Below are 12,952 nucleotides of genomic sequence, written 5' to 3' on the forward strand. Positions count from 1 at the left end.
TAGGAGGACTTCTGGTGGTCCCAAACTTTTTCCATTTAAGGATTATGAAGGCCACTGTGCTCTTAGGAACCTTGAGTAATGCAGAAATTCTTTGGTAACTTTGGCCAGATCTGTGCCTTGCCACAATTCTGTCTCTGAGCTCCTTGTGCAGTTCCTTTGGGCTCATGATTCTCATTTGGTCTGACATGCACTGTGAGCTGTGAGGTCTTATATAGACAGGTGTGCGCCTTTCCAAATCAAGTCCTATCAGTTTAATTAAACACAGCTGGACTCCAATGAAGGAGTAGAACCATCTCAAGGAGGATCACAAGGAAATGGACAGCATGTGACTTACATATGAGTGTCTGAGCAAAGAGTCTGAATACTTATGACAATGATATTTCAGTTTTTCTTTTTTAATAAATTTGCAAAAATTTCTACATTTCTGTTTTTTTAATAGTCAGGATGGCGTGCAGAGTGTACTTTAATGAGAAAAAATGAACTTTTTAGAATTTACCAAATGTCTGCAATGAAACAAAGAGTAAAAAATGTAACGGGGTCTGAATACTTCCCGTACCCACTGTACATATTATATATATTGTGGTAAGACGACTCACTCGGCCACTTTCGGAAGTAGACTCAGGAACCTGGTTTTCGCTGCAGGCTTTATTATGTGGCATAAAGCTCTGCAGCTCCAGCAAAAACAAACACAGCTTTACTGGCAAAACCACAAAACAAAAGATACACAATAGCACAGTCCATAGGATTGTGGGGTTCGCCCACACTGGTTGTATCATAGCCTTCAGCTCCTTCCTGAGCTATGGCCTCCCAGTCTGGAGACCTTGCCTCCAAAACACAACAACAGAAAAAAAAATAGTGACGGAGCTTTTAAGCTCGCTCAGCCACACCCTGAGGGGAGGTAGGAAAAATGGCCCCACACCCTCTTTGCCATTCCCATAAAACCACACCCTTTAGGATTTAACCCCCAATATATAACATGCTGGAGGAAAGTTTGTAGGTTTCAGTTCACACAGGCTAGCAGCCGGAGTGACACGTACCCCCCCTTGCATGCAAGACCAGTGACTCTGTCACAATATATTATTCCATGCGTTTGAATTGGAGGTGTATATACCATACGCCGTTAGTTCCCTAATAACCGGCCTAGTAGTGGAAGCAGCTACAGCCTCGTCTGTCACTCGTCACTTAATTGTGTAGCTGTCCCGGTGATTGGAGGAAGCAGAGTTTTGGTAATGGCTCCTGTCCTTGCAAGCGCAGTACCCAAGTGTACCCTCAACTTAGTCCCATAAAAACCCTCCCGACGCGTTTCTTTCTCCTTTCGGAGAAGTCATCAGGGGAGTTTGTTAGGCATTTGGGAGGGCACGGGTATTATACAGAAAACAAGTGACTCTGTGCTTAAAAAGTGCTTAAAAACACCAAAAGAGCTTCCTCACAATGGTGAGTGATCTCTCATAGTGGTGCAGAGTGCTGCCACCGCTATTTCCAGCAAAAATAATAGGGGGAGTTAATAGAATAGGGACATTTTCCTTCTTTGTTATTTTGAGCTCTTGTTTATGATCACGTATGTTATCTAACCGTCAGGACATTACATGTGAAGAGATATGACAGATATGACATTTATGAATATAAGAGTTTATTGTGTCTGTTATATATAGCTCTCAGTGTCCTGAGGTTAGCAGGGTCTTTTTTGGTTAAGCTTCTCGGGTCTATGGCAATTGAGGCCAATATTTTTTATAATAACAAGTAAAAGTTAAGTTTTAAGAGAATCCTCTAGGCTGTATCTGGCACTGAGTTGGTAGGACATTGTTTACTTTCATACATTGGTAGGCCATTTAGTTGATAGGGCATTGTTTACGTCTCTACATTAGTAGGGCACTGAGTTCTTAGGGCATTGTTTGATTTCACACATTGGTAGGGCATTTAATTGGTAGGGCATTATTTACTTTCATACATTTGTAGGGCACTAAGTTGGTAGGGCATTATTTACTTTCATACATTGGTAGGGCATTTAATTGGTAATGCATTGTTTACTTTCATACATTCGTAGGGCACTAAGTTGGTAGGGCATTGTTCAATTTCAGACATTGGTAGGGTATTTAGTTGGTAATGCATTGTTTACTTTCATACATTTGTAGGGCACTGAGTTGGTAGGGTATTGTACGATTTCACACATTGGTAGGGTATTTAGTTGGTAGGGCATTGTTTACTTTCACACATATCACTAAGTTAAATTTGGGAACATCACAAAAATAAATGGGTTTCACATCCTGATGTACCTGCGTTATTTTTCACCAAAAACGCTGCAAAAACTGATGGCAAAGTTTTTGCTGCTTTTTTTTTCACTTACTCATTATTTTCCATCGGTAAAAAAACGCTTGAAGATTTTACACGCTGAAGTTTTCCAATTTAGTCGGGAAAAAAACAAACGTGCAGGAGATTTCTAAAAATCTCATAGTTTTTGCAGGCACTGTAAACAGCAGCTTTTAATTTGCATAAAAGGCAGTAAAAACACAACGTGTGAACACAGCCTTACACTACAGCTTTGATCAGTGGGTCCAGCTGAGCCGCATTCTCGGAGTCTGTAATCCCTTTTCTATGATCTTCTCTCCTTTCAGCCTTCAGCCTCCTGATGTCGTCATCTGGCCGCAGGACACGGAGCACGTCAGCAAGGTGGCAAAGCTTTGTTACACACACGACGTCCCCATGATTCCTTTTGGCACCGGGACAGGGCTGGAAGGAGGGGTGAGCGCGCTGCAGGTGGGTGAGCGACGGCACAGTCCTGATCAATGCTGATAAATCTGATTACAGATGGTTATAGTAATGTAACGCTGTATACTACACAGTGTCCTGACCCTGACAATGTATATACTGCCAGGTCATAGCAACAGGACGCTGTGTACACCGCTGCATCGTAACAGATCACTGTGTACACCACTGCATCATAACAGATCACTGTGTGCACTGCTGCATCGTAACAGATCACTGTGTACACCGCTGCATCGTAACAGATCACTGTGTACACCGCTGCATCGTAACAGATCACTGTGTACACCGCTGCATCGTAACAGATCACTGTGTACACCGCTGCATCGTAACAGATCACTGTGTACACCGCTGCATCGTAACAGATCACTGTGTACACCGCTGCATCGTAACAGATCACTGTGTACACCGCTGCATCGTAACAGATCACTGTGTACACCGCTGCATCGTAACAGATCACTGTGTACACCGCTGCATCGTAACAGATCACTGTGTACACCGCTGCATCGTAACAGATCACTGTGTACACCGCTGCATCGTAACAGATCACTGTGTACACCGCTGCATCGAAACAGATCACTGTGTACACCGCTGCATCGAAACAGATCACTGTGTACACCGCTGCATCGAAACAGATCACTGTGTGCACCGCTGCATCGTAACAGATCACTGTGTGCACCGCTGCATCGTAACAGATCACTGTGTACACCGCTGCATCGTAACAGATCACTGTGTGCACCGCTGCATCGTAACAGATCACTGTGTACACCGCTGCATCGTAACAGATCACTGTGTACACCGCTGCATCGTAACAGATCACTGTGTACACCGCTGCATCGTAACAGATCACTGTGTACACCGCTGCATCGTAACAGATCACTGTGTACACCGCTGCATCGTAACAGATCACTGTGTACACCGCTGCATCGTAACAGATCACTGTGTACACCGCTGCATCGTAACAGATCACTGTGTACACCGCTGCATCGTAACAGATCACTGTGTACACCGCTGCATCGTAACAGATCACTGTGTACACCGCTGCATCGTAACAGATCACTGTGTACACCGCTGCATCGTAGCACATCACTGTGTACACCACTGCACCACACCGGCAGGAGGCTGCGTACACCGCTGCACCACACCGGCAGGAGGCTGCGTACACCGCTGCACCACACCGGCAGGAGGCTGCGTACACCGCTGCACCACACCGGCAGGAGGCTGCGTACACCGCTGCACCACACCGGCAGGAGGCTGCGTACACCGCTGCATCACACCGGCAGGAGGCTGCGTACACCGCTGCATCACACCGGCAGGAAGCTGCGTACACCGCTGCATCACACCGGCAGGAGGCTGCGTACACCGCTGCATCACACCGGCAGGAGGCTGCGTACACCGCTGCATCACACCGGCAGGAGGCTGCGTACACCGCTGCATCACACCGGCAGGAGGCTGCGTACACCGCTGCATCACACCGGCAGGAGGCTGAGTACACCGCTGCACCACACCGGCAGGAGGCTGCGTACACCGCTGCACCACACCGGCAGGAGGCTGCGTACACCGCTGCATCACACCGGCAGGAGGCTGCGTACACCGCTGCATCACACCGGCAGGAGGCTGCGTACACCGCTGCATCACACCGGCAGGAGGCTGCGTACACCGCTGCATCACACCGGCAGGAGGCTGCGTACACCGCTGCATCACACCGGCAGGAGGCTGCGTACACCGCTGCATCACACCGGCAGGAGGCTGCGTACACCGCTGCATCACACCGGCAGGAGGCTGCGTACACCGCTGCATCACACCGGCAGGAGGCTGCGTACACCGCTGCATCACACCGGCAGGAGGCTGCGTACACCGCTGCATCACACCGGCAGGAGGCTGCGTACACCGCTGCACCACACCGGCAGGAGGCCGCGTACACCGCTGCATCACACCGGCAGGAGGCTGCGTACACCGCTGCATCACACCGGCAGGAGGCTGCGTACACCGCTGCATCACACCGGCAGGAGGCTGCGTACACCGCTGCATCACACCGGCAGGAGGCTGCGTACACCGCTGCATCACACCGGCAGGAGGCTGCGTACACCGCTGCACCACACCGGCAGGAGGCTGCGTACACCGCTGCATCACACCGGCAGGAGGCTGCGTACACCGCTGCATCACACCGGCAGGAGGCTGCGTACACCGCTGCATCACACCGGCAGGAGGCTGCGTACACCGCTGGATCACACCGGCAGGAGGCTGCGTACACCGCTGGATCACACCGGCAGGAGGCTGCGTACACCGCTGGATCACACCGGCAGGAGGCTGCGTACACCGCTGGATCACACCGGCAGGAGGCTGCGTACACCGCTGGATCACACCGGCAGGAGGCTGCGTACACCGCTGCATCACACCGGCAGGAGGCTGCGTACACCGCTGCACCACACCGGCAGGAGGCTGCGTACACCGCTGCATCACACCGGCAGGAGGCTGCGTACACCGCTGCATCACACCGGCAGGAGGCTGCGTACACCGCTGGATCACACTGGCAGGAGGCCGCGTACACCGCTGCACCACACTGGCAGGAGGCCGCGTACACCGCTGCACCACACCGGCAGGAGGCCGCGTACACCGCTGGATCACACCGGCAGGAGGCTGCGTACACCGCTGGATCACACCGGCAGGAGGCTGCGTACACCGCTGCATGACACCGGCAGGAGGCTGCGTACACCGCTGCATGACACCGGCAGGAGGCTGCGTACACCGCTGCATCACACCGGCAGGAGGCTGCGTACACCGCTGCATCACACCGGCAGGAGGCTGCGTACACCGCTGCATCACACCGGCAGGAGGCTGCGTACACTGCTGCACCACACCGGCAGGAGGCTGCGTACACCGCTGCATCACACCGGCAGGAGGCTGCGTACACCGCTGGATCACACCGGCAGGAGGCCGCGTACACCGCTGCACCACACTGGCAGGAGGCCGCGTACACCGCTGCACCACACTGGCAGGAGGCCGCGTACACCGCTGCACCACACCGGCAGGAGGCCGCGTACACCGCTGGATCACACCGGCAGGAGGCCGCGTACACCGCTGGATCACACCGGCAGGAGGCTGCGTACACCGCTGGATCACACCGGCAGGAGGCTGCGTACACCGCTGCATGACACCAGCAGGAGGCTGCGTACACCGCTGCATGACACCGGCAGGAGGCTGCGTACACCGCTGGATCACACCGGCAGGAGGCTGCGTACACCGCTGCATGACACCGGCAGGAGGCTGCGTACACCGCTGAATCACACCGGCAGGAGGCTGCGTACACCGCTGCACCACACCGGCAGGAGGCTGCGTACACCGCTGGATCACACCGGCAGGAGGCTGCGTACACCGCTGCATGACACCGGCAGGAGGCTGCGTACACCGCTGGATCACACCGGCAGGAGGCTGCGTACACCGCTGAATCACACCGGCAGGAGGCTGCGTACACTGCTGCACCACACCGGCAGGAGGCTGCGTACACCGCTGCATCACACCGGCAGGAGGCTGCGTATACCGCTGCACCACACCGGCAGGAGGCTGCGTACACCGCTGCACCACACCGGCAGGAGGCTGCGTACACCGCTGGATCACACCGGCAGGAGGCTGCGTACACCGCTGGATCACACCGGCAGGAGGCTGCGTACACCGCTGCACCACACCGGCAGGAGGCTGCGTACACCGCTGCACCACACCGGCAGGAGGCTGCGTACACCGCTGCACCACACCGGCAGGAGGCTGCGTACACCGCTGCACCACACCGGCAGGAGGCTGCGTACACCGCTGCACCACACCGGCAGGAGGCTGCGTACACCGCTGCATCACACCGGCAGGAGGCTGCGTACACCGCTGCATCACACCGGCAGGAGGCTGCGTACACCGCTGGATCACACCGGCAGGAGGCTGCGTACACCGCTGCATCACACCGGCAGGAGGCTGCGTACACCGCTGGATCACACCGGCAGGAGGCTGCGTACACCTCTGCATCACACCGGCAGGAGGCTGCGTACACCGCTGCATCACACCGCTGCATCACACCGGCAGGAGGCTGCGTACACCGCTGCACCACACCGGCAGGAGGCTGCGTACACCGCTGCATCACACCGGCAGGAGGCTGCGTACACCGCTGCACCACACCGGCAGGAGGCTGCGTACACCGCTGCACCACACCGGCAGGAGGCTGCGTACACCTCTGCATCACACCGGCAGGAGGCTGCGTACACCGCTGCACCACACCGGCAGGAGGCTGCGTACACCGCTGCATCACACCGGCAGGAGGCTGCGTACACCGCTGCATCACACCGGCAGGAGGCTGCGTACACCGCTGCATCACACCGGCAGGAGGCTGCGTACACCGCTGCATCACACCGGCAGGAGGCTGCGTACACCGCTGCATCACACCGGCAGGAGGCTGCGTACACCGCTGCACCACACCGCTGCATCACACCGGCAGGAGGCTGCGTACACCGCTGCATCACACCGGCAGGAGGCTGCGTACACCGCTGCATCACACCGGCAGGAGGCTGCGTACACCGCTGGATCACACCGGCAGGAGGCTGCGTACACCGCTGGATCACACCGGCAGGAGGCTGCGTACACCGCTGCACCACACCGCTGCATCACACCGGCAGAAGGCTGCGTACACCGCTGCATCACACCGGCAGGAGGCTGCGTACACCGCTGCATCACACCGGCAGGAGGCTGCGTACACCGCTGCATCACACCGGCAGGAGGCTGCGTACACCGCTGCATCACACCGGCAGGAGGCTGCGTACACCGCTGCATCACACCGGCAGGAGGCTGCGTACACCGCTGCATCACACCGGCAGGAGGCTGCGTACACCGCTGCATCACACCGGCAGGAGGCTGCGTACACCGCTGCATCACACCGGCAGGAGGCTGCGTACACCGCTGCACCACACCGCTGCATCACACCGGCAGGAGGCTGCGTACACCGCTGCATCACACCGGCAGGAGGCTGCGTACACCGCTGCATCACACCGGCAGGAGGCTGCGTACACCGCTGGATCACACCGGCAGGAGGCTGCGTACACCGCTGGATCACACCGGCAGGAGGCTGCGTACACCGCTGCACCACACCGCTGCATCACACCGGCAGAAGGCTGCGTACACCGCTGCATCACACCGGCAGGAGGCTGCGTACACCGCTGCATCACACCGGCAGGAGGCTGCGTACACCGCTGCATCACACCGCTGCATCACACCGGCAGGAGGCTGCGTACACCGCTGCATCACACCGGCAGGAGGCTGCGTACACCGCTGCATCACACCGGCAGGAGGCTGCGTACACCGCTGGATCACACCGGCAGGAGGCTGCGTACACCGCTGGATCACACCGGCAGAAGGCTGCGTACACCGCTGCACCACACCGCTGCATCACACCGGCAGAAGGCTGCGTACACCGCTGCATCACACCGGCAGGAGGCTGCGTACACCGCTGCATCACACCGGCAGGAGGCTGCGTACACCGCTGCATCACACCGGCAGGAGGCTGCGTACTCCGCTGCATCACACCGCTGCATCACACCGGCAGGAGGCTGCGTACACCGCTGCATCACACCGGCAGGAGGCTGCGTACACCGCTGCATCACACCGCTGCATCACACCGGCAGGAGGCTGCGTACACCGCTGCATCACACCGGCAGGAGGCTGCGTACACCGCTGCATCACACCGGCAGGAGGCTGCGTACACCGCTGGATCACACCGGCAGGAGGCTGCGTACACCGCTGGATCACACCGGCAGGAGGCTGCGTACACCGCTGCACCACACCGCTGCATCACACCGGCAGAAGGCTGCGTACACCGCTGCATCACACCGGCAGGAGGCTGCGTACACCGCTGGATCACACCGGCAGGAGGCTGCGTACACCGCTGGATCACACCGGCAGGAGGCTGCGTACACCGCTGCATGACACCGGCAGAAGGCTGCGTACACCGCTGCATCACACCGGCAGGAGGCTGCGTACACCGCTGCATCACACCGGCAGGAGGCTGCGTACACCGCTGCACCACACCGGCAGGAGGCTGCGTACACCGCTGCACCACACCGGCAGGAGGCTGCGTACACCGCTGGATCACACCGGCAGGAGGCCGCGTACACCGCTGCACCACACCGGCAGGAGGCCGCGTACACCGCTGCATCACACCGGCAGGAGGCTGCGTACACCGCTGCATCACACCGGCAGGAGGCTGCGTACACCGCTGGATCACACCGGCAGGAGGCTGCGTACACCGCTGCACCACACCGGCAGGAGGCTGCGTACACCGCTGCATCACACCGGCAGGAGGCTGCGTACACCGCTGAATCACACCGGCAGGAGGCTGCGTACACCGCTGCACCACACCGGCAGGAGGCTGCGTACACCGTTGCATCACACCGGCAGGAGGCTGCGTACACCGCTGCACCACACCGGCAGGAGGCTGCGTACACCGCTGGATCACACCGGTAGGAGGCTGCGTACACCGCTGGATCACACCGGCAGGAGGCTGCGTACACCGCTGGATCACACCGGCAGGAGGCTGCGTACACCGCTGCACCACACCGGCAGGAGGCTGCGTACACCGCTGCACCACACCGGCAGGAGGCTGCGTACACCGCTGCACCACACCGGCAGGAGGCTGCGTACACCGCTGCATCACACCGGCAGGAGGCTGCGTACACCGCTGCATCACAAAGGCAGGAGGCTGCGTACACCGCTGCATCACACCGGCAGGAGGCTGCGTACACCACTGGATCACACCGGCAGGAGGCTGCGTACACCTCTGCATCACACCGGCAGGAGGCTGCGTACACCGCTGCATCACACCGGCAGGAGGCTGCGTACACCGCTGCACCACACCGGCAGGAGGCTGCGTACACCGCTGCATCACACCGGCAGGAGACTGCGTACACCGCTGCACCACACCGGCAGGAGGCTGCGTACACCGCTGCATCACACCGGCAGGAGGCTGCGTACACCGCTGCATCACACCGGCAGGAGGCTGCGTACACCGCTGCATCACACCGGCAGGAGGCTGCGTACACCGCTGCATCACACCGGCAGGAGGCTGCGTACACCGCTGCATCACACCGGCAGGAGGCTGCGTACACCGCTGCACCACACCGGCAGGAGGCTGCGTACACCGCTGCACCACACCGGCAGGAGGCTGCGTACACCGCTGCACCACACCGGCTGGAGGCTGAGTACACCGCTGCATCACACCGGCAGGAGGCTGCGTACACCGCTGCATCACACCGGCAGGAGGCTGCGTACACCGCTGCACCACACCGGCAGGAGGCTGCGTACACCGCTGCGTACACCGCTGCATCACACCGGCAGGAGGCTGCGTACACCGCTGCACCACACCGGCAGGAGGCTGCGTACACCGCTGCATCACACCGGCAGGAGGCTGCGTACACCGCTGCATCACACCGGCAGGAGGCCGCGTACACCGCTGCATCACACCGGCAGAAGGCCGCGTACACCGCTGCATCACACCGGCAGGAGGCCGCGTACACCGCTGCATCACACCGGCAGGAGGCCGCGTACACCGCTGCATCACACCGGCAGGAGGCTGCGTACACCGCTGCATCACACCGGCAGGAGGCTGCGTACACCGCTGCATCACACCGGCAGGAGGCTGCGTACACCGCTGCATCACACCGGCAGGAGGCTACGTACACCGCTGCATCACACCGGCAGGAGGCTGCGTACACCGCTGCATCACACCGCTGCATCACACCGGCAGGAGGCTGCGTACACCGCTGCATCACACCGGCAGCAGGCTGCGTACACCGCTGCATCACACCGGCAGGAGGCTGCGTACACCGCTGCACCACACCGGCAGGAGGCTGCGTACACCGCTGGATCACACCGGCAGGAGGCTGCGTACACCGCTGGATCACACCGGCAGGAGGCTGCGTACACCGCTGCATGACACCGGCAGAAGGCTGCGTACACCGCTGCATGACACCGGCAGGAGGCTGCGTACACCGCTGCATGACACCGGCAGGAGGCTGCGTACACCGCTGCATGACACCGGCAGGAGGCTGCGTACACCGCTGCACCACACCGGCAGGAGGCTGCGTACACCGCTGCATCACACCGGCAGGAGGCTGCGTACACCGCTGCATCACACCGGCAGGAGGCCGCGTACACCGCTGCATCACACCGGCAGGAGGCCGCGTACACCGCTGCATCACACCGGCAGGAGGCCGCGTACACCGCTGCATCACACCGGCAGGAGGCCGCGTACACCGCTGCATCACACCGGCAGGAGGCCGCGTACACCGCTGCATCACACCGGCAGGAGGCTGCGTACACCGCTGGATCACACCGGCAGGAGGCTGCGTACACCGCTGGATCACACCGGCAGGAGGCTGCGTACACCGCTGCATCACACCGGCAGGAGGCTGCATACACCGCTGCATCACACCGGCAGGAGGCTGCGTACACCGCTGCATCACACCGGCAGGAGGCTGCGTACACCGCTGCACCACACCGGCAGGAGGCTGCGTACACCGCTGCATCACACCGGCAGGAGGCTGCGTACACCGCTGCATCACACCGGCAGGAGGCTGCGTACACCGCTGCATGACACCGGCAGGAGGCTGCGTACACCGCTGCACCACACCGGCAGGAGGCTGCGTACACCGCTGCATCACACCGGCAGGAGGCTGCGTACACCGCTGCATGACACCGGCAGGAGGCTGCGTACACCGCTGCATGACACCGGCAGGAGGCTGCGTACACCGCTGCAAGACACCGGCAGGAGGCTGCGTACACCGCTGGATCACACCGGCAGGAGGCTGCGTACACCGCTGCACCACACCGGCAGGAGGCTGCGTACACCGCTGCAAGACACCGGCAGGAGGCTGCGTACACCGCTGGATCACACCGGCAGGAGGCTGCGTACACCGCTGCATGACACCGGCAGGAGGCTGCGTACACCGCTGCATCACACCGGCAGGAGGCTGCGTACACCGCTGCACCACACCGGCAGGAGGCTGCGTACACCGCTGCATCACACCGGCAGGAGGCCGCGTACACCGCTGCATCACACCGGCAGGAGGCCGCGTACACCGCTGCACCACACCGGCAGGAGGCTGCGTACACCGCTGCATCACACCGGCAGGAGGCCGCGTACACCGCTGGATCACACCGGCAGGAGGCCGCGTACACCGCTGCATCACACCGGCAGGAGGCCGCGTACACCGCTGCATACACCGGCAGGAGGCTGCGTACACCGCTGGATCACATCGGCAGGAGGCTGCGTACACCGCTGGATCACACCGGCAGGAGGCCGCGTACACCGCTGGATCACACCGGCAGGAGGCTGCGTACACCGCTGCATCACACCGGCAGGAGGCTGCGTACACCGCTGCATACACCGGCAGGAGGCTGCGTACACCGCTGCACCACACCGGCAGGAGGCTGCGTACACCGCTGCATACACCGGCAGGAGGCCGCGTACACCGCTGGATCACACCGGCAGGAGGCCGCGTACACCGCTGCATCACACCGGCAGGAGGCTGCGTACACCGCTGCATCACACCGGCAGGAGGCTGCGTACACCGCTGCATCACACCGGCAGAACTGTTCATGGTTTTGCTCTGTTTCAGGGAGGGGTTTGCTTCAATCTATCACGGATGGACCGGATCCTGAACCTCCGTGCCGATGATTTCTATGTGACGGTGGAGCCTGGTGTCACCCGGAAGACCCTGAATTCGTATCTGCGAGGCAGCGGTCTGTGGTTCCCTGTAGGTGAGGTCGCTGTGATGTTTGGGACTGTGGCGCTCGATGCGAGGGTGGAAGTAGAAGCTTCACGTCACAGACAAATGTTTCTTGGGATTTCCTAGATCCAGGAGCTGATGCTTCTCTCTGCGGCATGGCGGCCACCAGCGCGTCAGGCACCAACGCAGTGCGTTACGGTACAATGCGTGACAACGTCATCAATCTGGAAGTTGTTCTGCCTGATGGTCGCGTACTGAACACGGCAGGAAAGGAGCGAAGTTTCAGGTCTGGTCTATGTGCTGGAGAACTTGGGCATACACCCGAGTTATAGGGAGGAGGGTATAGAAAACCGCTTAGAAAAGAACAAATGAACGAGGTAATACTCACTGAACATGGGAACATTCACATGACGGAAATTTCAGTCAGGAATTTG

The 12,952-nt window shown here is 59.6% G+C and overlaps 1 protein-coding gene across 2 annotated transcripts in view; it reads left to right on the forward strand.

Annotated features, from left to right (window-relative positions):
- The window catches only part of LDHD (lactate dehydrogenase D), a 179,521-nt gene that overhangs the window by 48,667 nt on the left and 117,902 nt on the right, over positions 1 to 12,952 (forward strand). For both annotated transcript variants that reach the window (XM_073659890.1, XM_073659891.1), the window contains exons 3-5: positions 2,613 to 2,754; positions 12,408 to 12,549; positions 12,645 to 12,804. In XM_073659890.1, coding sequence (XP_073515991.1) covers positions 2,613 to 2,754; positions 12,408 to 12,549; positions 12,645 to 12,804 — 444 coding nt within the window. The remainder of the gene's footprint in view (positions 1 to 2,612; positions 2,755 to 12,407; positions 12,550 to 12,644; positions 12,805 to 12,952) is intronic.

Source organism: Phyllobates terribilis, unplaced genomic scaffold (assembly GCF_046119375.1).
Source record: "Phyllobates terribilis strain yellow unplaced genomic scaffold, ASM4611937v1 Scaffold_14__1_contigs__length_39327217, whole genome shotgun sequence".
NCBI classification, from domain to species: Eukaryota; Metazoa; Chordata; class Amphibia; order Anura; family Dendrobatidae; genus Phyllobates; species Phyllobates terribilis.